The sequence below is a fragment of the Lepidochelys olivacea genome (assembly GCF_965140295.1).
Source record: "Lepidochelys olivacea isolate rLepOli2 genome assembly, chromosome: 8".
In the NCBI taxonomy this organism is placed as follows: domain Eukaryota; kingdom Metazoa; phylum Chordata; order Testudines; family Cheloniidae; genus Lepidochelys; species Lepidochelys olivacea.
In genome coordinates this window covers 54,385,635-54,413,003 of record NC_140418.1, presented here as the reverse complement: position 1 = coordinate 54,413,003, position 27,369 = coordinate 54,385,635, and the positions used below count along the sequence as shown (strand labels likewise).

The window sequence follows — 27,369 nt, the reverse complement described above, 5'->3', positions numbered from 1 at the left end:
CTCTGTTCCAGGCCCTGCTTGTGCTAGACTCTGGGTTCCAATCCTGGTTTGTCCTTGACTTTGTACTTCAATTGCTGTCGGTCACTAGTGCCTGACCCAGGCATCACAAAGCCAGATCCTATAAACAAGAGTCAGGGTCAGTCAGGCTGGAGTTAGAGACTGGAGATCAGAGCAGCACTGGGCTAGAATTTAGTGGCAGGAATCAGGGCTGAAGTCAGGCTGGAGTCAAAGGCTGGTGATCAGGAGACAAGGCAAAGTCTGGCACTGTAGCAGACCAAGGTCCGTATGGTTGCCTGAACAATTCCTGGGGTTAAGAAGGGGCACTTGGCCAATCAGAGGGCTGCAGGTTCTGTCACTCCTTGTCTTGTGGGTGGTACATCCTGTGATGCATTCTCTCCACAGTGCTCCCTGGGTGGAGCTTAGCATAGCCTCCTGGTGCCACTGTGGGACTATCAGCTACCCCAGGCTCTGAAGATCTGAGTTCTAGTCCCAGGTCCTTACAGTTAATAGCATACACAGGCCCTTTATGTGTAAGTGACTGAATGCTGGTTTACCAACAGCTAGGAAAAAAACAAATGTCTGTTCACATTTTTAATGACAACATTTCAGCAGCTTCTAAAAACCAAAGAGTAGAGATTAACTATAGAAAGAACCTGACTGTATGGAAACGTAAGGCGCCAGAGCTCTGCCATGACCAGCTCCCACTGGATGTAGTAGGGAGGGGATGATCCGTGTGCTAGCTATGATGCCCTGATTCTCCAGTGAGCCCAGGGTGTAAAATAGAGCAGCCTGTGGGCTACTCTAATGTGTGAGCTGCCAATGGTTCCTAAAGGATGCCTTACCAGCAGATGGCAACCTCATTATTCAGTGAGACCAAACACCAGTTGGAAGTTGCTGGAGCATATTGTGCTTAGTCCATATCCCCTGCATTGGGGGCTGTGAGAAGGGGAGTGTAGCCAGCTCTATGCTCACTGAGGACAGCGAGGGGTTTGTGGCCAGTCTCTTCTCCACGTATGCTCCTGATGTATGAAAAGGGAGCAGAACCAGGTAGAAAATCTGCTCTGATTTTTTTCCATTTTTAATAATAGCTCCAATACTTCTGTTTATAATTACTTAGTGTTTACAGATTACACACTTTTTGGGGGTTATTTTCCTGAGTCTGTTTTGCATGAGTCAGTGAGCAGAGTAGTGACTGAGCATTCTCCCTTTGGGAGCTGACAACTTATATCTGAAAACTATATTGTATTAAATTCACCTCTGAAAATACACAGGACACACACTGGATAAGAGGCAAGCATTTCCTAGAGGACCTTGCCACTTGCCAAGACACCCACAGTTTTTTGGATGGATTTGTCTTTGGTAGGCAATTGGTGCTGTCTCTTGTACTGATAGGCTATACATGTACCAACAGCTAGGAACCCTGATGAAAGTTTTACACTGCAAACATATCCATTCGTTAGAATGATCCATGATGTGTCATAAAGGAAAAGACCATAAGGAAGTCTTTGACTTCCTTCCGAAGACACTGCAGGAGAAATGAAACTAAAATGCCTAGCTGAGCCCTCGGCGCGTCTCTCTCCTCCATTACTCTGTTTGCGCTGTTTTTTCTCTCCTCCTCTCTCTGCTTTTTTCTTCTCCATCCCTTGCAGTCCAACCCTCTGCTCTCCCTTCTCTTTGCTGAGCTGTGCAGCTAGAACTCTGAACAAACAACTAGGCAAACGCTCCTGTGTGGGACCGCAGGTGTCTGAGGAAGAAGGGAGGTGAGTGACTGGTCTGTGGTGCCTTACTAAAGGAAACAAAAGGAGAGAAGGGCTACGGGCAGACATGTCAACCCTGCGGGGGGGGGGGGGATACAGAAACTGGGCTTATTTTTGGCTTAGTTGGCTTGTTGCTTCTTTTTTTGATCGGCTCCGGACACGCAGGGGCAAGAGGGGGAGAGAGTCCGGGGCGCACAGCGGGCCCACCACAGTCCCAGACTGCATGCCGGGGGGATCTAGTCACCGGCGGCAGGGAGTTATATGGGCCCAGGCTCCAGGAATAGTCAGGGCCGGGGGCCCAGCTCCACCAATGTTTGGATCCGGGTCTCCCCTCACCCCAGGTCCTGCCTGCAGCATCAACCGGGCCCCAGCTGCCGCTCCCCGCGCGCCTCCCCCACACCCTGGAGTGTCCCCGCCTGAGCCACAGAGGGCGGCGGCGGCGGCCCTGCTGCCCCGCCCTGTCCGCGCTTCCGCGGGCCGCGCCTGCTGCCTAAGGCGAGAGCAGCAGCGGCAGCCGCCCCTTGCGAAAGGCACTTCCGGCTGGGCGGGGCTCGACCTCACTCGCCTGCACAGCGGCTGGGCTTCGGCCAGTCTCTGACCCTGTGATCCGCGCCCCCAGCTGCCGCTGGGCAAGGGGCAGCCCCATCCCCCACTCCCAATGAGGCTACGGTGAGGGAAGGAGGCCACACGTGATGGCAGCCCCCCTGGCACCCACCACAGGGGAGGCAAGGGGGCTTCCTGGACCGGAGAGGGGCCCAAGGAGCAAGTGCAGTGACAGCGGTGGGTGCAGGGTGAGTGTGGGAAGAGGTGGGGTCCCTCCTCCAGAGCTTGCCGATGGGGAGTCCTCCTCTCTGGCCCTATCCCTGGGGCAGCCTGTCTGCGCCCTAAGCGCCTCATCCCTGGCTCTGCCCTACCCCACCCCAGAGCCTGTCAGACAGAGCCTTCACCCCCTGACCCCCAGCCCTGACCCTGCACCCCCTCCTGCACCCCCACCCCTTCCCCAGACCCTGCACCCCAACTCCCTCCCAGAGCCTGTCCTCTGCACCCCAGCTGCCTGCCCCAGCCCAGATCTCATACCCCAACTCCCTCCCAGAGCCCGCCCCTTCACCTCCTCCTGTGTCCCAGCCCAGACCCTGCACCCAAACTCCCTCCCAGAGCCTGCCCCCTGCATTCCCAACTGCCTGCCCCAGCCCAGATCCCACACCCCAACTCCCTCCCAGAGCCCACCCCCTGCCCCAGCCTGCACCCCAACCCTCAGCCCAGAGCCCACCCCAGCTCCCTGCCCCAGCCTAGAGCCTGCACCCAAATGCCTTCCCCCTCCCACACCAAACTTCCTCCCAGACCCTTAGGGACATGTGTGTGTATGTGTGGGGGGGGGGGGGGCATGACTTGACCCCGTTCTGGGGACCACCAAAAATTATACAAACCTGCTGCCCCTGCTAGTCACATAGAGTGTTGGGGTTCTTGGGGATTGCCTTGTTTTGAAATGGGATTAGCTTGATTTTTGGCTTATTGTGAAAGGCAGGGTGCTTATTTACCATGTGGAAGTTGGCAACTGTGGTTACAGGTGGTTGAAGGGATGGTTCAGTTTTAGTCTGGCTGTATTACAAAGGCAAGGAGTGCAAGATGAGCCATGAGCAGAGGGATGATTAAATCCAGGAAGATAGTGATTCCTCTTTCCAAGGCAGTTAGTTGGGCCACAGTGACAGTATTTCCAGAGAAGATGCACACTGCTTAGGTCAGCCATTGTGCTCCCTCCCTCATCCTCCTGCAGCGGCTTTCGCTGTCCCTTTCTCACTGAAGACCAGTGACATCTGAAAGTGGAGAGGCAAGACTGACACCATCCCACTCAATAAATCAGCATGATGAGTGTTGCCAAAGTGTTAAAAGTAGCCAGCACCTCAGGGATGTCAGAGCTGGGAGCCATCTGCCTGGGACTGGGCTTCCTGATGTGTTTGAGGTCTGATCCCCTATATCCATTAGTCATTACTGCCCATACCTGAGGAGTTGAGAGGGTTCTCTGTCGCATGATGTTGTCTGTACTTTCTCCCCTCTTTCTCCTAGGGTTCAAGGACAGGTTTTTTCCTCATTACTCTTTAGTGATGAGTGCTCTATTGTTGCTGATAGTTGAAGGAGTTCTTCTCACACTCCCTCCTCTTTTGGATACTGTGGAAGCAGGTGTCTCTCTGTTTCAGGATATCCTCTGTCATGCTGGTTGCTCCGTCATTCATCTCTGAGTTTGCACTCTGCTTTAGACCTTCTACCTCCAGGTTACTGCCCATGGATATACGACCTGGGAGCTTGTAGGGTCTTTAGCCCTTCCAAAATGTTAGGGATTGCAGTAATAAATAAAGGAAACACAGGGTTTGGAACAGAAGCTCATCTGTCTCTATTAAAAGTGGACAAATTTAGCTATGGTACAAAACTACTCATTAAAGCAATAGTAAATTTTTTTTTTAACTCTAGCTTCCTCCCCCAATAAAAAACATCGGCTATGCCCCTGCTGCTTCTCTATTTCATAGAATCATAGGACTGGAAAGGACCTCGAGGTCATCTAGTCCAATCCCCTGGACTCATGGCAGGACTAAGTATTATCTAGTCCTGACAGGTGTTTGGAGATTTTTAAGAGCAGGTTAGACAATGACAGAGATTCCACAACCTCCCTAGACAATTTAGTCCAGTGCTTAACTTCCCTGACAGAAAGTTTTTCCTAATGTGCAACCTAAACTGCCCTTGCTGCAATTTAAGCCCATTGCGTCTTGTCCTATCTTTAGAGGTTAACAAGAACAATTTACCTCCCTCCTCCTTGTAACAACCTTTTATGTACTTGGAAAGTGTTATCATGTTCCCCTCTCAGCCTTCTCTTTTCCAGACTAAACAAACCCAATTCTTTCAATCTTCCCTCATGGATCATGTTTTCTAGACTTTTAATAATTTTTGTTGCTCCTATTTGCAATTAAGTCCCAGGTAATTTCAGTTTCTTCCACGGTTCCAGGCCTGTGAGCTGCTGCAATTCCCAGAGATGGCCACAGGGTGTAGGACAGGGGTGGCCAACCTGTGGCTCCGGAGCCACATGCGGCTCTTCAGAAGTTAATATGCGGCTCCTTGTATAGGCACCGACTCCGAGGCTGGAGCTACAGCTGCCAGCTTTCCAATGTGCCGGGGGGTGCTCACTGCTCAACCCGCTGGCTCTGCCACAAGCCCTATCCCCACTCCACCCCTTCCCACCCCCTCCCCTGAGCCTGCCATGCCCTCGATCCTCCCTCTCCCCCCCAGAGCCTCCTGCATATCACAAAACAGCTGATTAGCAGGTGTGGGGAGGCGTTGATTGGCTAGGCTGCTGGTGGGTGAGAGGTGCTGGGAGTGGAGTGGGGGAGCTGCTGACGTATTACTGTGGCTCTTTGGCAATGTACTTTGGTAAATTCTGGCTTCTTCTCAGGCTCAGGTTGGCTACCCCTGGTGTAAGGCAAGTGGCTTGGTGAAGAATCGTTCTAGCAGCTGAGGAGGTGTGATGAGCTCTGAGAATCACCACATGGTCCTGAAGACCTGGGTGCCTCTCAGCTGTGCTCAGCAGGAGCTTGGGGGAAGGGGAGATGATGCCTGTACCTGGTGTGACCATTTAGGCCTCTCTAAGTACAGGCGTCACCTCCTAAGCTCCTGCTGAGCACATCTACACTCAACGCAGGCAAAATAGAGGCCAGTCCAGGCCCTGCCTGGGGGAGATCCTGAACAAGGTGTTTTACCTTGTACTTACACAGTAGGATACTCCTCCAGCATGAGAAGAAGCAGTGAATGGAGATGAGGAGGGAGAGTAGGAGGAAGAGAGAACTGTAAGGTTGGGGAGAGGAACGATTTGCCATAGTCAAGTGACACTTTTTCCAGTCATGCACGTGCTGGGCCCAGGCACTAGACAGTTCGAAGCCTATTTTGCTGAATTTCAGGCACTTTTCTCTGCCTCTTCCTCAAAAAGAAAAAATCACCTCACACTCAGCAGAATATGCACACAACCCTCCAGAGCTTGGGATCTCATCAGCTAGATCTCAGCTTAGTTAGAAAATGTCCATTGAAACCATTTTCAAATGTTGACAACTCTGGCTAGTGTGTATAAAGTGCTTTGATGGTTAAAGGTGTTAGATAGTGTAAGTGCCACATGCTGCCACTAGTGGGCATATCTAAACTAGATGGTAGGACTTCTTGGGCTAGAGTTAGGGTTCCCAAGGTATGGCTTACGGGGTTATGGTTAGGGATAGGGACAGGGTTCCAGATCGTGGGGCTCTTGGGCCTAGGGTTTTGGTTCCAAAACATAACACTCCAGGCGCTAAGTGTATGGTTTCAAAGGGTAGGGCTCCCCAGGCTAGAGTTAAGGTTCCAAAGGTTATGGCTCCACGTGCTAGGGTTAGGCTTCCAGAGGGTAGGGCTCCCTGGGCCAGGGTTAGGGTTCGGAAGGGGAGGGCTCCCCGGGCCAGGGTTAGGGTTTCTGAGACTAGGATGCCCTGGGCTAGAGTTAGGGTTCCTATGGGTATGGTACTTGCAGCTGGGGTTACGGATTCTATGGGTGGAGCTCCCAGCCCTAGAGTTAGGATTCATGGGGTAAGGTACTTAGAGCTAGGGTTTAAGTGGCTATGGGTAGGGCTCCCCGCCCTAGGGTTAGGGTTCCTGTGGGTCAGGCTCTCTGCCCTAAAGTTAGCATCTCTAGGGATTGGGCACTTTGAGCTAGGGTTTGGGTGGCTATGGATAGGGTACTTGGAGCTAGGGTTAGGGTTTCTATGGTAGGGTTCGCACCCTAGCATTTGGGTTGCTATGGGTTGTAGCCTGAACTGTAGCTTATGTATTAATTACATTGATTTCTTAAGACTCCCCAGTTATCACTTTGTGGGTTGACAGGATCTTGTCCCGTGATCAGGCCCAGTATTATTCAAATTATGATATAGTTGGGAACCCTAATGTGCGCAGTTGGAACACTCACACTATAGGAACTCTTCTGTATTTAAAAATAGTTTATTAATACATTTAGCACAGTCACAAACACCCCAACTCAGGAAGATAGAGATACTACAGAATGTACATCTGCACATCCATATACTCCCACAATCCGTTGTGAAACAATCTGAAATGTTAGCCATCATCTTCCTCATCACCAGTGGCCATCATTCTGGCACCTCCCAAGGACTACATCTCTTTCTCCTACGGCCCCTAGGCTGGGATGCAACTTTTATAATATGATATGCTGACACCGCTATGTTTGATGCATATTCAGTAGGGGTATTTCCCTTTTTCCTTATTTGTATAGCCTCACCTTACTAATTTTGGTGTGTCCTTCTTGTATAGGTTAGTATATCAAAGATCTTAACTTATTATCCTATGTCAATCCATTACCATGGGCCTCTTGTGGTTAGGTATCTACAGATGTAGGTCTTGTACCTGTTAAGTACATCAGTTTGTTGCCATGACATTCTTGTAGTTGGGTCCTGTTCCTGTGGTCAGAAATTCCTCTTAAACACTCTATGTTCAGCTCCCCAATAGTTGGGGTTGCCAGTGGGCCGTTTATCTGTGCAAAGTTTATCTATTCAAAGCTCATAGGCCTAAAGCCTTATGCTAACTTGCTGAAGCTAATCTCTTACAGGATACAGGCCTGTAGGTTTCTTGCATTACTGCTGAATATAACGCAAAGCAGAATATAACGCAAAGCAGTGAATGTAATAAAGGCAATCTAGCCCAGTGGGCTACAGGGTAGGGTACTTGGAGCTAGGTTTATGTGGCTGTGGGTAGGGTCTTTAGAGCTATGGTTTGGTTGGCTAAGGTTAGGATACTTGGCATTAGGGTTAGGGTTCCTATGGGTATGGCTCCCCATCCTAGTCTTAATGTTTCTGTTGATAAGGTTAAGGGAGCTAAGGTTACAGTTGATAAGGGTAAGGCTCCCTGCCCTAGTATTAGGATTTTTATGGGTAGGGCTCCCCATCCAAGGGTTAGGGTTCCTATTGATTAGGGCTTCTTTCCCGAGGGTTAGAGTTCCTAAGGGTATGGTACTTGGAGCTAGGGTAAGGGTTCCTATGGATAGGTCTTCCCTCCTCCCCCAGATTTAGGGTTCCTATGAGTGGGTCTCTTCCCCGCCCCCAGGGTTAGGGTTCCTAAGAACACAAGAACGGCCGCACTGGGTCAGACCAAAGGTCTATCTAGCCCAGTATCCTGTCTTTCGACAGTGGTCAATGGCAGGTGCCTCAGAGGGAATGAACAGAACAGAACCGGTAATCATCAAGTGATCCGTCCCCTGTCGCCCATTTCCAGCTTCTGGCAAACAAAGGCGAGGGACATCCTAGCTGGGCAGGAATGGACCTATTCTATGAATTTATCTAGTTCTTTTTTGAATCCTGTTATAGTCTTGACCTTCACAACATCCTCTGGCAAGGAGTTCCTCAGGTTGACTTTGCATTGGGTAGGAGTCCCTTCTCCCCCCCTCCCCAGTGTTAGGGTTCCTATGGGTAGGGCTCCCCCCCCACCCGAGTTAGGGTTCCTATGGATAGAATAAATGGGGCTATGGTTACGGTTGCAATAGGTAGGGCTCCTATGGGTGGGGTACTTGGAGCTAGGTTTGGGGTTCCTATCAGTAGGCCTTCCTGGGCTAGGGTCATAGATTCATAGATACTAAGGTCAGAAGGGACCATTATGATCACCTAGTCTGACCTCCTGCACAATGCAGGCCACAGCATCTCACCCAGCCACTCCTGCAATAAACCTCTCACCTATGTCTGAGCTATTGAAGTCCTCAAATCATGGTTTAAAGACTTCAAGGGGCAGAGAATCCTCCAGCAAGTGACCCATGCCCCATGCTACAGACGAAGGTGAAAAACTCCCAGGGCCTCTTCCAATCTGCCCTGGAGAAAAATTCCTTCCTGACCCCCAATATGGCAATCAGCTGAATTCTGAGCATGTGGGCAAGATTCACCAGCCAGATACCCAGGAAAAAATTCTCTGTAGTAACTCAGATTCCACCCCATCTAACTTCCCATCACAGGCCATTGGGCCTATTTACCATGAATAGTGTTGGATCATATTAAAGAAGTTCTGTATTAAAATCACAAATGAGTTTGATTCCCCAGAGTTTAAATTCCAGGGTATTACTAATTAAGAGGTCTCTTGGTTTTTGGTACTGTTTCTCTCCCTCTATGTGTGAAACTTGCAAGCTGCTAATTGTGTTAGTACATTCTAAGACAGAGTCTATTCTCAAAGCAATTCACAAGAGAGAGAGACTCAAAGCAATACTCTAACAACAGAAACAGCACCCAGAGACTCCCCACCCTTTTGTTGTATTAACAATTGTGATTAAAATAGAGATAGAGGATGGATGTGGATGGATGCTTGGTGTGGATAATAACTGAATGATCAGGGAGGTGCCAGCCTAAGAATCCAGTGTCCATCGGCTGAAGAAGGCGTCAAGTGGAAATAACCAGAGGACCCCCCGGAGGGCAGACTGGAATCCACCCAACAGCCTCAAGGATGGGAGAACCAAAGAACAAGATAACATCTTGGAGCCGTCAGGAATGTGCTATCTGCTGATTGATTCAGCAACAGCATGATGAAGCAATTCCCATAGACTGGCACAGGAAGAAATTCCTATAAAAATAGACTCTAAAAAGAGAGAACTTTGGGGGTCTGATTCTGCAAACCAACTTCCAGGAGCATCAGATGAGCATCTGACAAGGCCCTGCTCCCTCCTCATGTCCAGGCCACCTGGCCAGTGGCTTGGCATGAGCAACTCTAAGGCTGGTAACTATGATAACAACCTTGCAGAACCTGTGTGTGTGTGTATGTTTGTATGAATGAATGTGAGAATAAATTTGAGATTGAATGGAATGTTATAACTATAACTAACTGCTTACTATGATTCTTTCTGTATTCACAGTAAATGTGGTATTTTGCCTTTTTCCCTTTAATAAGATCCTGCTGGTTTTTATTTTATTGGTACAACAATAGTTAAAGATCAATTAATTGCCAGAATGACGCTATCCATCATACCATCTCTTCCATAAACTTATTGAGTTTAATCTTGAAGCCAGATAGGTCTTTTGACCCCACTGCTCCCCTTGGAAGGCTATTCCAGAACTTCATTCCTCTGATGGTTAGAAACCTTCATCTAATTTCAAGTCTAAACTTCCTGATGGCCAGTTTATATCCATTTGTTCTTGTGTCCATATTGGTACCGAGCTTAAATAATTCCTCTCCCTCTCCAGTATTTATCCCTCTGATATATTTATAGAGAGCAATCATATCTCCCCTCAACCTTCTTTTGGTTAGGCTAAACAAGCCAAGCTCCTTGAGTCTCCTTTCATAAGACAGGTTTTCCATTCCTTGGATCATCCTAGTAGCCCTTCTCTGTACCGGTTCCAGTTTGAATTCATCCTTCTTCAACATGGGAGACCAGAACTGCACACAGTATTCCAGGTGAGGTCTCGCCAGTGCCTTGTATAACGATACTAACACCTCCTTATCTCTACTGGAAATACCTCACCTGATGCATCCGAAGACCGCATTAGCTTTTTTCATGGCCATATCACATTGGCGGCTCATAGTCATCCTGTGATCAACCAATACTCCAAGGTCCTTCTCCTCCTCCATTACTTCTAATTGATGTGTCCCCAGCTTATAACTAAAATTCTTGTTATTAATCCCTACATGCATAACCTTACACTTCTCACTATTAAATTTCATCCTATTACTATTACTCCAGTTTACAAGGTCATCCAGATCCTCCTGTATGATATCCCGGTCCTTTTCTAAATTGGCAATACCTCCCAGCTTTGTATCATCCGCAAACTTTATTAGCACACTCCCACTTTTTTTTGGTAAGGTCAGTAATAAAAAGATTAAACAAGATTGGTCCCAAAACCAATCCCTGAGGAACTCCACTGGTAACCTCCCTCCAGCCTGACAGTATGACCTGCTGTAGTCTCCCCTTTAACCAATTCCTTATCCACCTTTCAGTTTTCTTATTGATCCACATCTTTTCCAATTTAACTAATAATTCCCCATGTGACCTCATTAAAGACTGAGGCAAAGTATTTGTTTAGATATTGGGCCATGCCTAGATTATCCTTAACCTCCACTCCATCCTCAGTGTTTAGCGATCCCACTTCTTCTTTCTTTTTCTTCTTATGTATATGGCTATAGAACCTTTTACTATTGGTTTTAATTCCCTTTGCAAGGTCCAACTCTACTTGACTTTTAGCCTGTCTCACTTTATCCCTACATGTTCTGACCTCAATAAGGTAGCTTTCCTTGCTGATCCCTCCCATCTTCCATTCCCTGTATGCTTTCTGCTTTTTCTTAATCACCTCTCTGAGATGCTTGCTCATCCAGCTTGGTCTACAACTCCTGCCTATGAATTTTTTCCCTTGTCTTGGGATGCAGACTTCTGATAGCTTCTGCAGCTTTGACTTGAAGTAATCCCAGGCCTCCTCTGCCTTTAGATCCATAAGTTCTTCAGTCCAATCCACTTCCCTAACTAGTTTCCTTAATTTTTTAAAGTCAACCCTTTTTAAATCAAAAACCCTAGTCGCAGATTTATTTTTGATTATCATTCCGTTCAGTTTGAACTGAATTAGCTCATGATCACTTGAACCAAGATTATCCTCTACAACCATTTCTTCTATGAGGTCCTCACTACTCACCAAAACCAAATCTAAAATGGCATCCCCTCTTATTGGTTCAGCAACTACTTGATGAAGGAATCTATCAGCTATCACATCAGGAAAATTGAGCCCCATTATTACTGGTATCAGAGTAGCAGCTGTGTTAGTCTGTATCCGCAAAAAGAAAAGGAGGATTTGTGGCAGCTTAGTCTCTAAGGTGCCACAAGTCCTCCTTTTCTTTTTATTATTATTACTAGCACTTGTCCTCCAGTCTATGTCTGGGAAGTTAGTCTCCCAAACTAACAAATTTATTTGAGCATAAGCTTTCGTGAGCTACAGCTCACCTTTCGTAGTGATGATCAAGGTGGGCCATTTCCAGCAGTTGACAAGAATGTGTGAGGAACAGTAATGGGGGGGGGGAATAAACATGGGAAATAGTTTTACTACAAAAGGTTTTTTTTCTCTCCTGCTGGTAATAGCTCACCTTGCCTGATCACTCTCATTACAGTGTGTATGGTAACACCCATTGTTTCATGTTCTCTGTGTATAGAAAATCTCCCCACTATATTTTCTACTGCATGCATCCGACGAAGTGAGCTGTAGCTCACGAAAGCTTATGCTCAAATAAATTTGTTAGTCTCTAAGGTGCCACAAGTACTCCTTTTCTTTTTACTTGCTTATAAAATCAGACACAAAAATACAAAAGTGTCACGGCACACTCTTACTGAAAAATTGCTTGCTTTCTGATTTTTACCATATCGTTATAAAATGAATTGATTGTACTTACATTTCAGTGTGATACTTAAGCCTGTTTTTCATTTGTGAGCCTTGTCTGAAGCCAGGGCCCTGGGGGACAGGCCGGAAGCCTGAGGCCTGCCTCCTGGGGCTGAAGCATGTAATTTAGCTTTGCAGAGTCCCTTGTGGCATTAAGCCCCAGACAATTGCCCTGTTTGCACCGCCCCCTGCCCCAATGTCATCCCTAAACCCATCTCATGACCCCCCTGGGCGTTGCAACCCTCAAATTGAGAAACACTGATCTAAATGAGTCGAGTACATCCTAGAAGATCTCTATGTACGTATCCCTGGTTGAGAACCACTGTTCTAGAGTATCTTGCCATTTGTAGTTCTGGCTACATGTTTTTTTAGACAGTCATGACTCTGGCAGGTAATTTTCACTGTTTTGTTTTAACTGACCGGTCTTACATTTACTGATAGTTGGTAACCTTTGCTGAATCTATGTTGGAGCTAGTGTGGCTGTCTGTCATGTCATCTCTAGATTAGGGAAGGGTTTAAGACATGGCAGAATTGTGTGCTGTTCCACTTGGGTGGTGGAAGGAGAAGTTTCAGAATTCACCCCCCTCCCCGTTGTAACCTTTGATTTATATTGTCCCAATTAGTACTTTAAAGATAAGGAATAAAACCAATTTGAATTCTTTATGGTTCAAGCCTCCAGGGCAATTACAGATTATTTAATTTAGTGGAGGACTGCGAATGACACAATGAGAGAGAAAATCAAAGACTTAATTTAAAATAAAATAACGAATATAAGTACACACTGCATATCATGCTTACATTTTAAGATGAAATGATGCATGCAGGGCTGATTAATCCCTGGAGGGGAAGAATGGGAATAATTTTTTTTTCTAATAGGACCTTGATGGTGGATGGGTGCGCCAATCTAAAATTGGCATGCTACATTTTTCCTAACCAATTATAATTAATTAACATTATCCTTTACCATATTTATATTTCCACTACTATAATGAAATATTCTGTAATTTTTTATTGTCTATTTAATATGAAGTATTGTCTTAATTAACATCTGCATAAATGCTAAGCTAACAATCAGTATAGATCGTGTTTTTGAAAACATTTACATTTTATTTAAAACGCTTGTAAAAACCAGTTAGGACCAAAACATGTTTACAGCATGACGTAGGGCCTCTCTTGACTATTGTCAAGCCTATTTTTAGGAAATACATTTTTGGGCTACTTACATTCAGGGGGTGCTCTAGCAATTTTGCCACCCCAAGCAGTCGCCACCGAATTGCCGCCACTCCAAAAGCGGCGGAGCTGCCCCCCAAAAACCGGAGCTGTGGGAAAAGCGGTGGAGCTGCCGCCGAATTGCTGCCGCCGGACACGGACCGCCGACCTATTCTAATTGCAGCCCCAAACACCTGCTTGGAAAGCTGGTGCCTGGAGCCGGCCCTGCTTACATTTCAACACATTTCTTTAAGCAAGCACCATCTTTATAGACGACACAATCCCTCCTTTGGTGCAGCTGATCCTCTCTTCTTGCACCTGTGAGGCCCAGCTCCTGAGCCCCAGCTTGCAGAGGGATAGGAGCAGATCCACAGGCCATTTCCCGCCAGGGAAAAGGGTGCAAAGTGTCGCAGATACTACTGGAGACCTGAGGCTGCAGTAACTAGTATGGAGAGGCCCCATTGCAGCTCCTTGTCTTCAGGAAGGAATCCATGCCTTTCTATCCCCACAAAAACATCCTACACAACGACTTGAAATTTGGATTTAGTGTGTATCTGGTGCCAGAAGAAAATTGCCTCTAGGTGTAGAAACATGTAAATAGTCCATTAGAATTATCTGTTACGTGTCGTAGGAAAAATATCACAGAAAAGTCCTTATGTTCACATTTACCTTCTCCCATCGACCTCCCCCTGCAGTTGTGGTCCTCCCCCAAACCCATTCCTGTTCATGCTGTTTCTCATTCCCCTCATTTACACTTTCATTTTATCCACTTCTTACTGTTTCTCTTCCTCTCTCCCATGCCCAGCCCTTCTTTGCCCAGTTGAGCTGAGCTGTTTGTCTGGAACTATGGTTGCTAATTGCAGATCTCTGATTTTGTAGCAAGGTGAGTGCTTGGCATATGGGTTCAGCGTGCAGGGACACAGCAGACAGGGAGGCAGGTCGGGGCTGTGGAGATGCTGGGCAGCAAGTACCTCCATCCTCAGGAGAAAGGGTGCTGGGGTAAGTTACTAGTTTTGCTTCCTTGCTGCTAATGACAGCAGCTGCTTGTGACGGTGTTGTGCCCATTGTGTTTTGCTCACGGAAATACAAAGGGAAAGGACCTAAGGGGGACTGAGAGCAACTGTGTGAAGTGCGGTAGGATGTCAGAGTTGGCAGCAGGGCTTGTAGCCTTCACAACTTCAACAGCTTAGTCTTACTCGTGATATCGCTTTGTACGCCAGCCTCGCTCACAGCTTTTGGCATACACGATGTGCTGGGAGAATGCTGTGCCCAAGTGATATGCAGCTGTCTACAGGAGGCAGCTGCGAGTCAGAGTACCACTGAGGCTGCTCTGACTTATGTCAGGCACATTCCTACGGATCAGGGGATCAGAGAAGTGAGGTAAGACGTTTGTACCTCTCCCCTGTGGCTCTGCTCTAAGCACATCTTGGTTGGACAGAGACCATGTCCTCTCCATGTTCTGATCTAAAGGGCCTTGTACACTGCAGGTGGTACTGGAATTAACACAGAGAATCCTCATCATCAGCGTCAGCATCAAGAAGGATAAATAGGGACCAAGGTAGAGCCCTGCAGTGAGAATGGGGTCCTGCAGAACCCACTGCCATAAAGTGGGAGTGAGTAAAATGTACTCCTATACCCCGATATAATGTGGTGCGATATAACGCGAATTTGGATAGTACGTGGTAAAGCAGCACTCCAGGGAGTGGGGCTGCTTTACCTTGTTATATCCAAATTCGTGTTACCGCAAGTGGTTCCTCTGCGCCTCCCCCTTTACTTGCTGAAGCCCCCTCACCCCAGTTCTCCTCTGCCTCCTCCCACGAGCGTACCGCAGCTCTGCTTCTCCTCCCTCCCAGACTCACTGATTGGTGCGGCAAGCCTGGGAGGGGGGAGAAGCAGACCTGCAGCGCACTCGCAGAAGGAGGCGGAGCGGAGGTGAGCTGGGGCGGGGGGGGGGGCCGCAGCAAGTAAGGGGGCAGGTGCAGAGTAACCACTCCCCACCCCAGCTCACCTCTGTCTCCTCCTCTGAGCACACCACCACCATTCCGCTTTCCCCCCCAACTCCGTCCAGGCTTTCTGCACCAGACAACTGATTGGCGGCGGCAAGCCTGGAAGGGGTTGGGGGGGGGAAGCGGAGCGGCAGCGGCACACTCAGGGGAGGAGACAGAGGTGAGCTGCGGTGGGGAGCGGTTCCTCTGAGCCCGCCCCCTTACTTGCTGCGGCCCCCCTGCCCCAGCTCACCTCCGCTCCACCTCCTCCCGCGAGTGCACTGCAGGTCTGCTTCTCCCCCCTCCCAGGCTTGCCGCACCAATCAGCGAGCCTGGGAGGGAGGAGAAGCGGAGCTGCGGCATGCTCGTGGGAGGAGGCGGAGGCGAGCTGGGGTGGGGGGGGGGCCTCAGCAAGTAAAGGGGGGGCGCAGAGGAACCACTTGCGGTAACACGAATTACCGTAGTCTTTTGGTTTTTTTTGCCCACACAATCCCAACCTCTACCCCGATATAACGCAGTCTCACCTATAAGACAGTAAGATTTTTTTGGTCCCTGAGGACTGTTATATCAGGGTAGAGATGTACTTTGTTGCGGGTGGGATTGTGTGGGCAAAAAAAAGACTACGGTAATTTGTGGGGAAACAAAATGCAAGTTTAGCTATACCTGCTGTTTAAGTTGACCTTATTATTGATCACTTAGTTTGAGCCTCTTTTTACAATTTATGTCAAAAACCTAGTGCTGTGAGCAATTTTTCCATTAAATATTTTTCAAAACCAACAATAAGCCTGACATATACATAACTTGAATGGTTACAATGGTATATATTTTCATGTGCTATAATATATACTGTTTACTGTATTTTTCACTCCATGCATCTGATGAAGTGGGTTTTAGCCCATGAAAGCTTATGCCCCAATACATTTGTTAGTCTCTAAGGTGCCACAAGGACTCCTCGTTGTTTTTTTCCCCTAAGATATGTAGTAACCCTTTCCCTCATTCTGAGAGAGAGTGGCAGCACCGCCTGAAAAAGCAGCATGTTCGCTAACTCCCACAAACACCTGCCCTCTATGACATGAATCAGGAAAAGAGGGCAGAATAGAAGCATGTTGTCAGTAGGACTGGGGCGGTGCTCAATAAGGAAACTTCTGAATCTTTGTTCTACCCTTTTTCAAGACTCTCTTGTTTTTCCCCCTTTTATATGATAAGACTCTTGGTAATAGTTCCTCTAATAAGGCTGTAGCTTTTTTTGGTGGCTCGGAGAAGAGCCTTTTATTTTTACAGTATGTCTCAAAAGATGTAGAAAATGAATACTGTGAAGCAACTCAAACATATGTAAGCAACTTAATTATACATTTAAAAAACTTTTTTAAACAAAAACTGTGATACGTGATTCGATTCATTTGGTTTTCTCAGAAGACAATCAAGCTTATGTGAATTAAACTTTTCCTGTAATTAAGACTTTGCAGCTTTTCTGCCAGTTTCCCTTTGAAATCATTCTTTTCTGTCAGATCCACAAACAAGCCCAGAAGGAGCTAGTCCTTGGTAAAAATGTTTAACAACTGTCACCTTTGACAGTTAGGCTGAATTTTATTGTTCTGTAACTGTTATAACCTCTCTTTAAAGGGGAAAAGAGGTTATTACTTTTGTTATTCGGTTTCTTTTCCTTCATAAGACAGAACAACAACAAACCTTAACTGAATAATATACCCTTTGATTCTGGAGAGTATTCATTAGACACCTTTTTAATTTCATATTGTACCATTTTTCCATCCTCGCATATAATGCTGTAAACCCTTACTTGCATTTTGATTATGATACGCCTAAATTTTAAACGAATGGCCCATTTTATATCTCGGGGGACAAACAGTCTTAAATGTGCCCACTATTCTTAAAGACTTTCTGACAGTTGCCTGTCAGTGATAGGTGTGCCTCCAGACCCTGAATTCCTTCCTGATTGACCCCAGAAAATGATGAAAGGGTCAAGAAAGTCTAATGGACAAATACGGGCTTCTCACTGGGCAGAAAGGGGGCAGAGGTAAGGTGGGACTTTTTGTCTAATACTGCTTTCTGACTGGTCTCTTCACTGGGCTAAGGGCATAGCCACCTGTCCAAAACTGAATGGTGTAATAGATATGTGTATACTTATATTCTTCAACAAAGAACAGGAAGCATCAGGTATTTGGTGCATATAATGAAGGCCATGTGTATTTTGCAGCAAGTTTAACCTAAATTTCACAGCAAGACCTATGGTTTCTGTGGCACTATAGTGCTAACTTCTGGAGTGAACTGAAAATTCTGCAGCAGCATCTGGAGAATGTAAAAGTTACAGAGAAGCACCATAGCTGGATCTTTCTAATACACTTACTGGGGGTGAATAGTTAAATTTCCTCATTACATTCCAGAGGCACCATCCAATTAAGATCAGCTTCTATTCAGATCATATTTGAAAGGTTATCTTAAGAGTCATGATGACTAGAATCTTATGTTTTGAAAATTTAAGATTGGAATCTCCTGCACTCTTCTGTACAGAGAGTAATTCTGTAGGAACACAAGCAGCTTCAGAACTGAAGAATACAAAGAGCCATATTTATGTAACCCAAGTACCCTCAACATCTAATGACAAACACCCTTCTTGGGGTGTCTTCTCCCCATTGACAAGAACACCCAAGAGTACCGGGTGTGTGCCTAAAGGTACAAACTACTCTTTCCACCCCTACCAATTCATTATGATTGTCAATCTGTATTGATAAGAAACTCAGAACCAAATTAGCAGGGGCTGTTGCATGTGGACCCAGAGAACATCTGTTATAATCCCCCTTCACACACACACACTCTCTCTCACTCACTCACGGCTCTGAAAACCATGTGGTGTAATCTTCACTGTCCTGTCTCTTACTGATCCATAGACTGTCGCTAAAGCTGTGAGTTTGTCATGGAAGTCATGGCTCCGTGACTTTCTATGACTTCTGGAGTGGCTGGTGCGGCTGGCTCCGGGGCTGCCCAAGCAGCTCAGGCAGCCCCTGGGCCTGTCGCACCAGCTGCTGCTGGGGCAGTCTTAGACCACAGTCCCCCAGGCTACCCCCTTCCTCCCCCCATGAGCAGCCCCAGCCCCACCACGAGCACCCGCAGCACTCCTAAGATTTAGTCAGGGGTATAGTACAAGTCATGGACAGGTCACAAGCCATGAATTTTTGTTTACTGCCCATGGCCTGTCCATGACTTTTACTAAAAATACCCGTGACTAAAATGTAGCCTGAACTATCACCTATCAAGCACAACTGTAAAGTCTTAAGAATCAGTAAACAGATTTGTTTTCTCTCTTTGCTAATCAGGTGGAATATGTGAAGCATAGAGCCCTTGGAGCTGGGTACACTTCAGCTACACTTGGTGCACTTCATCAGCAAAACTCCATTCATGTCCTGACAACAAAGGCACTGACCAATCCATGCCTTCCATCTTAAAGGAGAGCCCAGGAAGTATTTTACTGAAGAATCTCCGTCTGAAACGGACACGGAACAAGAGCACAGCCACTTATCTTAACAGTGATGGAGGCCACTAGTAACAGCCAGGAAGAGGTATTGACCTCCGGAAATGAAACAGCAGCAGACAAAGCCTCTCTGCTAAACGATGCTGTCCGAAACTATTCAATAGAGAAAGTCCGGGAGCTGTTGGCGGAAGGAGCAGATGTTAATTTCAAGGTAGGAGGTGGTTGGACACCTCTGCACAGCGCTGTACAGGTTGATCAGGAAGAGATTGTTGATCTTCTGCTGGAGAAGGGTGCTGATCCACATGCCAGAAAGGACAATGGTGCCACTCCCTTTATTATAGCAGGCATAGTGGGGAATGTGAACCTTTTGGAGCTCTTTCTTTCTAAGGGGTCAGAAATCAATGAGTATGATGACAATGGTTTCACAGCCTTTATGGAGGCTGCTCACTATGGGAATGAGGAGGCCTTAAGATTCTTGTACAATAATGGGGCAGATGTGAATTTGCGAAGGGTGGTTAACGAGGAGAAAAGAACACTGAATAAAGGTGGGGCAACAGCCCTGATGGATGCTGCCACGAGGGGCCACCTCTCAGTCGTAAAAATTCTTGTCAGTGAGATGAAGGCTGACATGAACATCTGTGACAACCAGGGCAGGAATGCTTTAATCCATGCCTTCCTTTCAAGTGATAACGAAACAAGGGAGTCTATTGCCCCAGTTGTTCATTTCCTGCTGGATTGTGGTGTTGATGTGAACAGAAGAGATGAGCATGGGAAAACTACCCTCATGCTGGCAGTTGAGATACAAAGTCTGGATTTGGTGAAAGCTTTATTGGAGAAGAATGAAGTTGACATCAATGATGCTGACAGAGAGGGCAAAACAGCACTGGTGATAGCTGTAGAGAAAAACTATTATGAAATAGCAAAGCTACTGTGTGAAAAAGGGGCAAGGACTGACCTTGGGGACCTTATTGGGATTGTCAATAGGAAATACAATAAGAAAATGGCAGCTCTTCTTCGCCAGTACGGCGCCAAGGCTGGTCCAAGTCAACCTCAAGATTGGGAACCCACCAGCAAACGCTGGGGAGAGCAGCTGAAGGTTCTCTACAACATGTATCGTCCTATGATTGGAAAACTTAAAATCCTCCAACATAATGATTTCAGGATTCAGAGAACCTCCCAAGGGGGCATCTACCTGGGACTCTTTGATGGGAAGGAGGTGGCTGTGAAGATATTCTGCATTGGCACAGAAATTGCTAAACAAGAGAAAATGTGCCTTGAACAATGTCTGACCAGCAAGCATTTAGTAAAGCTTTTTGGTGCTGAGGAAAAGAGACCCTGCCTGTACTTGTGCCTCTCGCTCTGTGAGAAGAACCTTGAAGAACACCTGAGTGCATCAGAGAATGAAGTGAATTGCAAGAGTGTTCTTAAGACAGTCTTTGAGGCAGTTCAAGACCTACACATATTTGGATTTGGCCATCAGGATCTACACCCACGTAACATTTTGATAGGTTAGCTTGTATGTTCTTATCATTCTTACTCTATTCTCCTATTGCCCATAGTTGAGAAAGTGAGGCATTATAGAGCTGACCGTATACGTCAGCAGTGTAGAGATCTTTTTGCGCAGAGAGGGTGTGTGTGCATTCGTGCTCATGTAGTATAGCAGCCATAAGTATCACATTAGTTTTGCCTTCCTACTGAGAGATCAGGTCATCCAACTGAATAATCTACCAAAGAATTCTGGGGTCATGCGAATAATTCAACCAGGTACTAGAGAAAAGGAGCGCAACACACACATAAAGACAGACAACAGATTTAACTGTTCCTGTTATTTTGTCAGATGCTGCTGGTAAAGTTCGCTTAGCGGATTTTGATAAGAGCAAAAGATTGAGTGAAGGACAGAAGGATGTTATAATCAAAGACCTGAAGGTAACTTTCCATTAAACCAAAATTATGTTTCAGATTACCCCTCACACCTTTTCTCTCTTTTGCTCACTTCTTTCTGTTCATTTATTTTCTTTGCTTTCTTGGGGTGAATCAGCTGATCTTCCTGCATATTCAGAGGGAAATGTATAACAGCGTGGTTTCTGGAAATTCCCATAGCACAGGAGACCACAGTACAAGGAAGTGACAGTGATTAGGAATGAAGATTTTCTCCAAACCCTAGAAGTCTCTCCCTGATTTTGCTCTATGCTGTCAGTGTGGTGGGCTCTCTAATACAAACACTTCATGACGTGATTGCTGCCATACACATACACACAGTGTACTGATTTTACAATCAGTGTGCTGATTTTAGAAGATAGTTTGTCTGTCTCTGTTTCTTTTTGTTGGGAAGTTGTTTGCCCTGGGGTGAAACAGCCATTTGTTCTCATGCTCAGGCGCTCAGAAGGCTGGTCCTGTATGTTGTTACACTGGGTAAGGTCCCCTTTGAGGAAAATGATAGAGACGTTCTGGATGCAAGTTGTCCAGAGGATGTGCAGGACTACGAGGAGACTGTAGACCTAAGGAAAAGTCTGGTCTCCCCTGATGAAGGAATCCCAGTTGAAAACCTGCTGAGAGACTTGATCCAACATCCCTTTTTCTGGAGCAAGCAGACGTAAGTGCCATGAATGAAAATTACAAACCCTCAAACAGCAGATTTGCTGGCTGCCCCATTCTGTCAAGAATCAGTGGAGCAGGCCATCCCCAATGTGCCTTTGATTCCACAGCAGGTACAGGTTCCTGAGAGATGTTGGGAATGAAAGTGATATCAAAACTCGCAACACCAAACATCACAACAACAAGAGTGAGATTCTGAAAGCTTTGAATTGTGATGAGCACCCTTTTCAGCAGTGGACTGAGCAGGTAAGCTGTTTTTGCTGTGGATGCACAAGGAGCAAGTTTTCTTACAGGACTTACAAGCCCCATTTTAAATCTTAACTGGAAGTGTAACTCCATCCGTATCCTGACAATGTGGGGGCAAAATCTAATCAAATCTAAGAGATTTAAAAATTACTGTCACTGTCTGCTGGAGTGGTGTACACGGAGCTTCCAGAGAGTGGTTTGTAGACATCACCCTAGTGACTTGCTGCTTAAGTTGTGACCAGCCTTTTAAAGGGAGAAGGTGGTTAGAGTAATTTTCCCTGTGTTGGACTGCAGCAGTGAGGGTGTGCAAAGGGAGGAGAAAAGAGGGAACTTGTTAAAAAGCATTTGAGCTTGGAAGGTGCTTGACTGCAATGGCAATGAGTGCAGTACAGAAGAATCTTAGACCTGGTCTACACTTAAAAGTTTTATCTGGGTAAATAACTGTAGGCTAGGGCTGTTATTTTAGCTGATGTGTTTGTACTGGTATGAGCCCTAATGTGGACACAGTTACATCAGTATAAAGGGGCCTTATACAGGTACAGCCTATTTTGCTTCCAGAACCAGAATAAGCTGTACTGATACAAGGCACTTTTCTATGGATATAACTGTCCACAGCAGGGGGTAGGTTGCTGCTTTAATTATACCAATATAGTCAAAATGGCAAAACTTTCTAATATAGACAAACCTCTAGACAGCTTTCACTTATTTAATGAATTAATGTATAAAGACTAACATAGGCATCCATCCTAGGCCCCATGTGCCTCACAGTTTCAACACAGTAAAAAACCATAGCTACACAGTGTACCACCCAGATCCTCTGCCCAAGTTCTGTCCCCTTCAGACATCTTCCATGGTGTACACAGGATGGAGGGCTGCCCTAATGGAGTAACTGAGGATTCCCCTTGGACATAGAAATATCCAGGTATCATAAAAATGTTGTAATCAGCTCTGTGACACCTGTTCCTAGCCTGCATGGTGTAGGGAGCATTCTTGAAGTGGAAATGCAGATGGCCAGGGTACTCTGAGCTCTGGCGATCCTCGGACAGTACTGTAGTCCACATGGACCTTTCCAAATAGTGCCACAACTATGAGGGTGGAAAGGTGATACAAAACCACCTTTGTCCCTCTCACCCAGTAGAACTCAGACACCCCGGAAGATCTAGCACTAAATCATGATGACAGCCATAATAATAATCATGCCTGTCTATCTCTCAGCCCTGCTTTTCCCCAAATGGCTGTGCAAAGAGAAGGGCATTTGGGAAAGAGATGCGTTGTGTCGTGAAGATTAACAAATCCACACTCTGGTGAACCCAGAGGGGAATCAAACAAGATAAACCCATAGAAATTTTGTATGTTGTTAAGCATACATTTTAATATAAGTGCTATAAAATATTGCTCCATCTATGAGAAATGCATGTGTATGATATTTCTGCAGAGTGAGACCACTGCAGCCAGGGGAGGTTGTTGTTTTGTGATGTGTGAATGGGATGGAATAATCCAGAGTGTTTTATTTCAGATTGACAAATTGGTTCTGGACTGCATGCTCGACCCCTTCAACAACAAGAACAAGAACAAGAACCAGAACAAGAAGAAACAATATGAAAACTATGTCACAGACCTACTGAAGTTCATCAGGAACATGGGCGAGCACTTTGATGAGAAGGAAGAAAAGTAAGTGATTGCTTCACAGTCCGTGCCAGGGATGAACAGTCCCTAGGAATCTTTGTCTGTCTGTAAAAGGCTGCAAGTCCCTGTAGGTGTAAGAGCAGGAATCCTTTCTTCAGAAGGACATGCTGCCATTCAAGAAGGGTAAAAATATGCAGGGTGTGGGGAAAAGACCGTTTCCCGGTACTCCAGCATGTTATAGACTAAAGCATGTCCAGGTTATGAAAGATAGGCTCTCCAGCAGCACAGTGCTCTGTAGTTGCAGAGAATAATGTTATGTGGATACAGTGTATCATATTATGAAAGTCCCAATACTAACAATAGATAACCCCAGGCTCACCACCCAAAGGCAGTTTACACGATCAAGATGCTTCTGAACTAGTTTTTGGTTCCAAATCATCCCTGTAGTCACACATTGATCAGCAGCTCTTGTTCCATTGTGTTGTTTACCAGGCATCTCCAGAGAGGTAATGTAACTATTTCCACATCCTCATGCTTTAGGAACAGGAGAAACACATGCTAGAATCATAATATGGAAGAGCTCTGTGGGATAGATGATGATTCGGCTAATGCAATGGTGTGATGCTGCAGCAGGACATCTCTGAATATCAGTTGCCTGACCTTCTGTTTTCACCGGATGCTGGTGCTTCCTTCTATGACAAACAGCCCCAGGATGGGCTGCTTGTACTATAGTTTTTTTCATTATTATATCCAACATTTAAAAAACTCATCTACCTAAGTATTTCTCAAGCACTTATCTTTATAGTACTTAGGTGCGTTATCTATAAATTACGAAGCATCGGTCCTGCTGCTAAGGGATCATAATTCTCTCCTCCTACATGGTCTGTCTTCACTGCAGGGTTAACTCAAGCTCTTACTCAGGTGTTGCCATTAGCCCCTCCTCCCACCCACAGATGAAATTCTGTTGCCCAAGTTCAGTGGTGCTTTCAGCCCATGCTCCTCTGCCCACTTTGCAGTGAGGAGTCAGGCTAAATTACTGCCGTGCTGATAGTCCTCCAAACTTTCCCACGGGGGCCCAGAAGGACAGACAAGTTCTCCCGCAACGCACTGGGGAAGTATCATAGAGCAGCTCTGCTTATTGCAGCACAAAGAGGATATGATTTCAGAAGCCCTAGTAACACACAGAGGGGAGTGCAACACCAGTGAGAACACGGTAACACAAGTGTGCTTTGCCATGTGGCTGCAGTGCTCACACCCTGTCTAGGTTAAGCCAGGTTCCAGTCACCCATGTTATATCTGCAGTGAAGACATGCCCTATTAAAGTGCTTTGATGATTGGTCTGTATGAGGATTTTGAAAATAATGAGATAAATGGCCCCTCATCCATGAAGAGATTAGTCCCGTGGGATGGAGAAATAGAAGGATAGTGGGAGAGATTAGCAAAGGCATAATGTGTTAGATCAGGGGGATAATGGATATTAATCATTTCTAGGAAATTTACTCTTGTTTTCAGAAAGCTGTTGAAATGGCTTTCACTGTATAGGGAAACAAATGGGGAAACCTGACCATTTGTTCTGATCCTTTGACACTTTTTAGCAGGGTAGGGGCTTCCCAAGTTAAAAATCAATTGATGTTCTTCTGTTTCAGGGTCAAGGAAATAATCAAGGAGCCCTCGGAGTATTTCATGCACCTGTTTCCAGAATTGACAGTTTATGTCTACAAGCGTTTACGCGGCATACAGCATCATAAGCATTTCCCAAGCCCTCAGTGTCTTTCTCAGCTGTAGCATGTTCTGTTGCTTCAGGTTATATGGCTGAATCCCATTGACTGACTTCCTTTTCAGGACCATTTCGTTCAGCTGCCAAAAAGTGTCATACAAAGTGGAGAAGGGGCTGGGAGGGCAGAGAGTATTGGAATTTCAGTCAGTGGATCTGGTCTCTGGATTCAGCACTAAAGCACTCAGCGGTAAAGATGCTATGTTTCAGTGGGGTCATGGAGGACAATTACATTGAGGAAAGTGCTAGAACTAAGTGCTAGAAGGGAAATGTAAGCTGGTGAAATGAGCAGAGGGTTGAGAAGTAGGTAGCCCTGAGTTCTAATCACAGCTGTACTACTGACTCACTATGTGGCTTTGGGAAAGTCACCCCAGTCTTCCCCTACTAATAGCCACCCATTGGTGTGCCCCTTGCAGCTAACACCTCAGAAACTTCTGCTTAATGTGTGCTGCTTCATGGCATCTTGCTCCTGGGGGGCTGTTGGTCCGATTCCTACACTGAAGAGCTATCTTTTCTGAGAGATCCATCCATACTGGACAGATACATTGAGAACATACCTGGAATAAGAGTAGATTTAGATCTAGCAAGTCAGATATCAAGGATTGTTTAATCTCCCTCCCAGGCACATAAAAGTGTGCAGGGGGCACACCAATGGGTGGCTATTAGTAGGGGAAGACTGGGTGAATGAAGGACAACTAGAATAGCTGCCATGAAATATACAAGATACTTAGAGAAAGTTTTGTCAATTTCAGCCTCTGTACTCTGCAGGACACAGACACCCACAAAACAAAAAGAGATCTGAGCCCCAATGTCCTAAGGACATTTCAGGTGTTTAATTCAATATATAAAGAGGATGGAATGAAAACTACTATTTCTTTCAAAGGAGGCACAATAATTTAACTGAATATCCAGTTTTCCCCTTCAGTCCCTTTGTGGTTTTGTCTACGGGGCTATTTGCTTTCCCTGTGAATCTTTAGTTGTTTTACCAAAATTGCTTTGCCCAAAATAAACCCTGATCATCAGAACACATCTTCCCACCAAGTTCTCCATGTTTTTTGTTGTTGTTGTTTTTTTTAAACAGTAACATTTCAAAGAGGATCTGCAAGCAGTTTGGACATCACAACCATGATCCTCTGCTGGGGAGGAAATGGGATAGATTTGAACTTGGAAATGGTTCCTGATTTTGATTGTATTTTTTGTGTATTTGCCTCATCCAAGGGGCAGAAAAGAACTGCCCAGGCTTTGGTACTCCCCTCCCCCCCAACAACCTTGAGTGAAATTAACAAGGAAGCCAGAAATAGCACCTAATTCTGTGGTTCAGACCAGGGGGTGAACAACTAAATTTAAACTTGTTCTTATGCAGACAGCAGGCATCCTGGGGAGGCTTCTCCCTCTGCCAGTCCCCCTGCTCCAAGCTAGAGGGGAGCCGCTGCAGCCCCTGCTGAGGGGGCGGGAGCCTAGCCCTCTCAGGCAGTCTGGCTGGAGGAGGAGGGAGGAAAGAAACCAATGTGACAGTGAGTTTTCCCCTTCCACTGGCTTTTATTAGCTCTGGATTTAAGCTGTGCAGTAAAATGACTATTGTATTCTGCCCCTGCCTTGGTCTCACCTTCCCCCGGCCCCACCTCCAACAACTGTGAATGAAATTAACAAGGAAATCAGAAATAGTCCTGAATGGTGGTTCAGCCCCTGGAGCAAACAGCTAAATTTCAATTGTTCTTATGCAGGCAGCAGGCTACCTGGGGAGGCTTCTCCCTCAGCCAGTCCCCCTGCTCCAAGCTAGAGGGGAGCTGCTGCAGCCCCTGCTGAGTGCGGAGGTCCGGGGAACGGGGAGCCTAGCCCTGTGGGCAGCCTGGCTGGAGGAGGAGAGGGAAACAAACAAATGGGACAGAGAGTTTTCAGGCTTATTGCAATAGTAAAGTTTTATTCCAGACAGTACTGGTAGTAGACATACACATTGTAAGGAGAGTGATCACTTTAGATAAGCTATTACCAACAGAAAAGTGGGTTTGTTTGGGGAGGGGTGTGGGGGGGAGAAAACCTGGATTTGTGCTGGAAATGGCCTTGATTATCATACACATTGTAAGGAGAGTGATCACTTTACGTAAGCTATTACCAGCAGGAGAGTGGGGTGGGGGGAGAGAAAACCTTTAGTAGTGATAAACACCCATTTTTTCATGATTTGTGTGTATAAAAACAAACATCTTCTGTATTTTCCACAGTATGCATCCGATGAAGTGAGCTGTAGCTCACGAAAGCTTATGCTCAAATAAATTGGTTAGTCTCTAAAGTG

At 46.2% G+C, this 27,369-nt stretch overlaps 1 protein-coding gene across 5 annotated transcripts; it reads left to right on the top strand.

Annotated features, from left to right (window-relative positions):
• Positions 1 to 1,543: 1,543 nt before the first annotated feature.
• Positions 1,544 to 27,369, top strand: LOC311524917 (2-5A-dependent ribonuclease-like). 5 transcript variants are annotated; one of them, XR_014712646.1, is made up of 8 exons: positions 2,253 to 2,548; positions 18,684 to 20,346; positions 20,676 to 20,764; positions 21,214 to 21,431; positions 21,544 to 21,679; positions 23,196 to 23,350; positions 24,952 to 25,443; positions 25,755 to 27,369. XR_014712646.1 is itself a non-coding variant. In XM_084636566.1 (7 exons), the coding sequence occupies exons 2-7, from the start codon at positions 18,897 to 18,899 to the stop codon at positions 25,088 to 25,090; spliced, it is 2,187 nt and encodes a 728-aa protein (XP_084492692.1). In that variant the 5' UTR covers positions 1,544 to 1,760; positions 18,684 to 18,896; the 3' UTR covers positions 25,091 to 27,369. The 5 variants fall into 5 exon arrangements, 4 of the variants coding, with proteins under 4 accessions (XP_084492692.1, XP_084492693.1, XP_084492691.1 ...); XM_084636566.1 differs by lacking the exon at positions 2,253 to 2,548 and adding an exon at positions 1,544 to 1,760 and having other exon boundaries at positions 24,952 to 27,369; XM_084636567.1 differs by having other exon boundaries at positions 2,253 to 2,537; positions 24,952 to 27,369.

Bases quoted from the DNA above. Each gene is read 5' to 3' on its own strand.
- LOC311524917 (XM_084636566.1), top strand. From the start codon at position 18,897: ATGGAGGCCACTAGTAACAGCCAGGAAGAGGTATTGACCTCCGGAAAT. The intron at 20,765-21,213 runs GTAACTTTCCAT...TCTCATGCTCAG, and splicing joins TTATAATCAAAGACCTGAAG to GCGCTCAGAAGGCTGGTCCT. The intron at 21,680-23,195 runs GTAAGCTGTTTT...GTTTTATTTCAG, and splicing joins TTCAGCAGTGGACTGAGCAG to ATTGACAAATTGGTTCTGGA.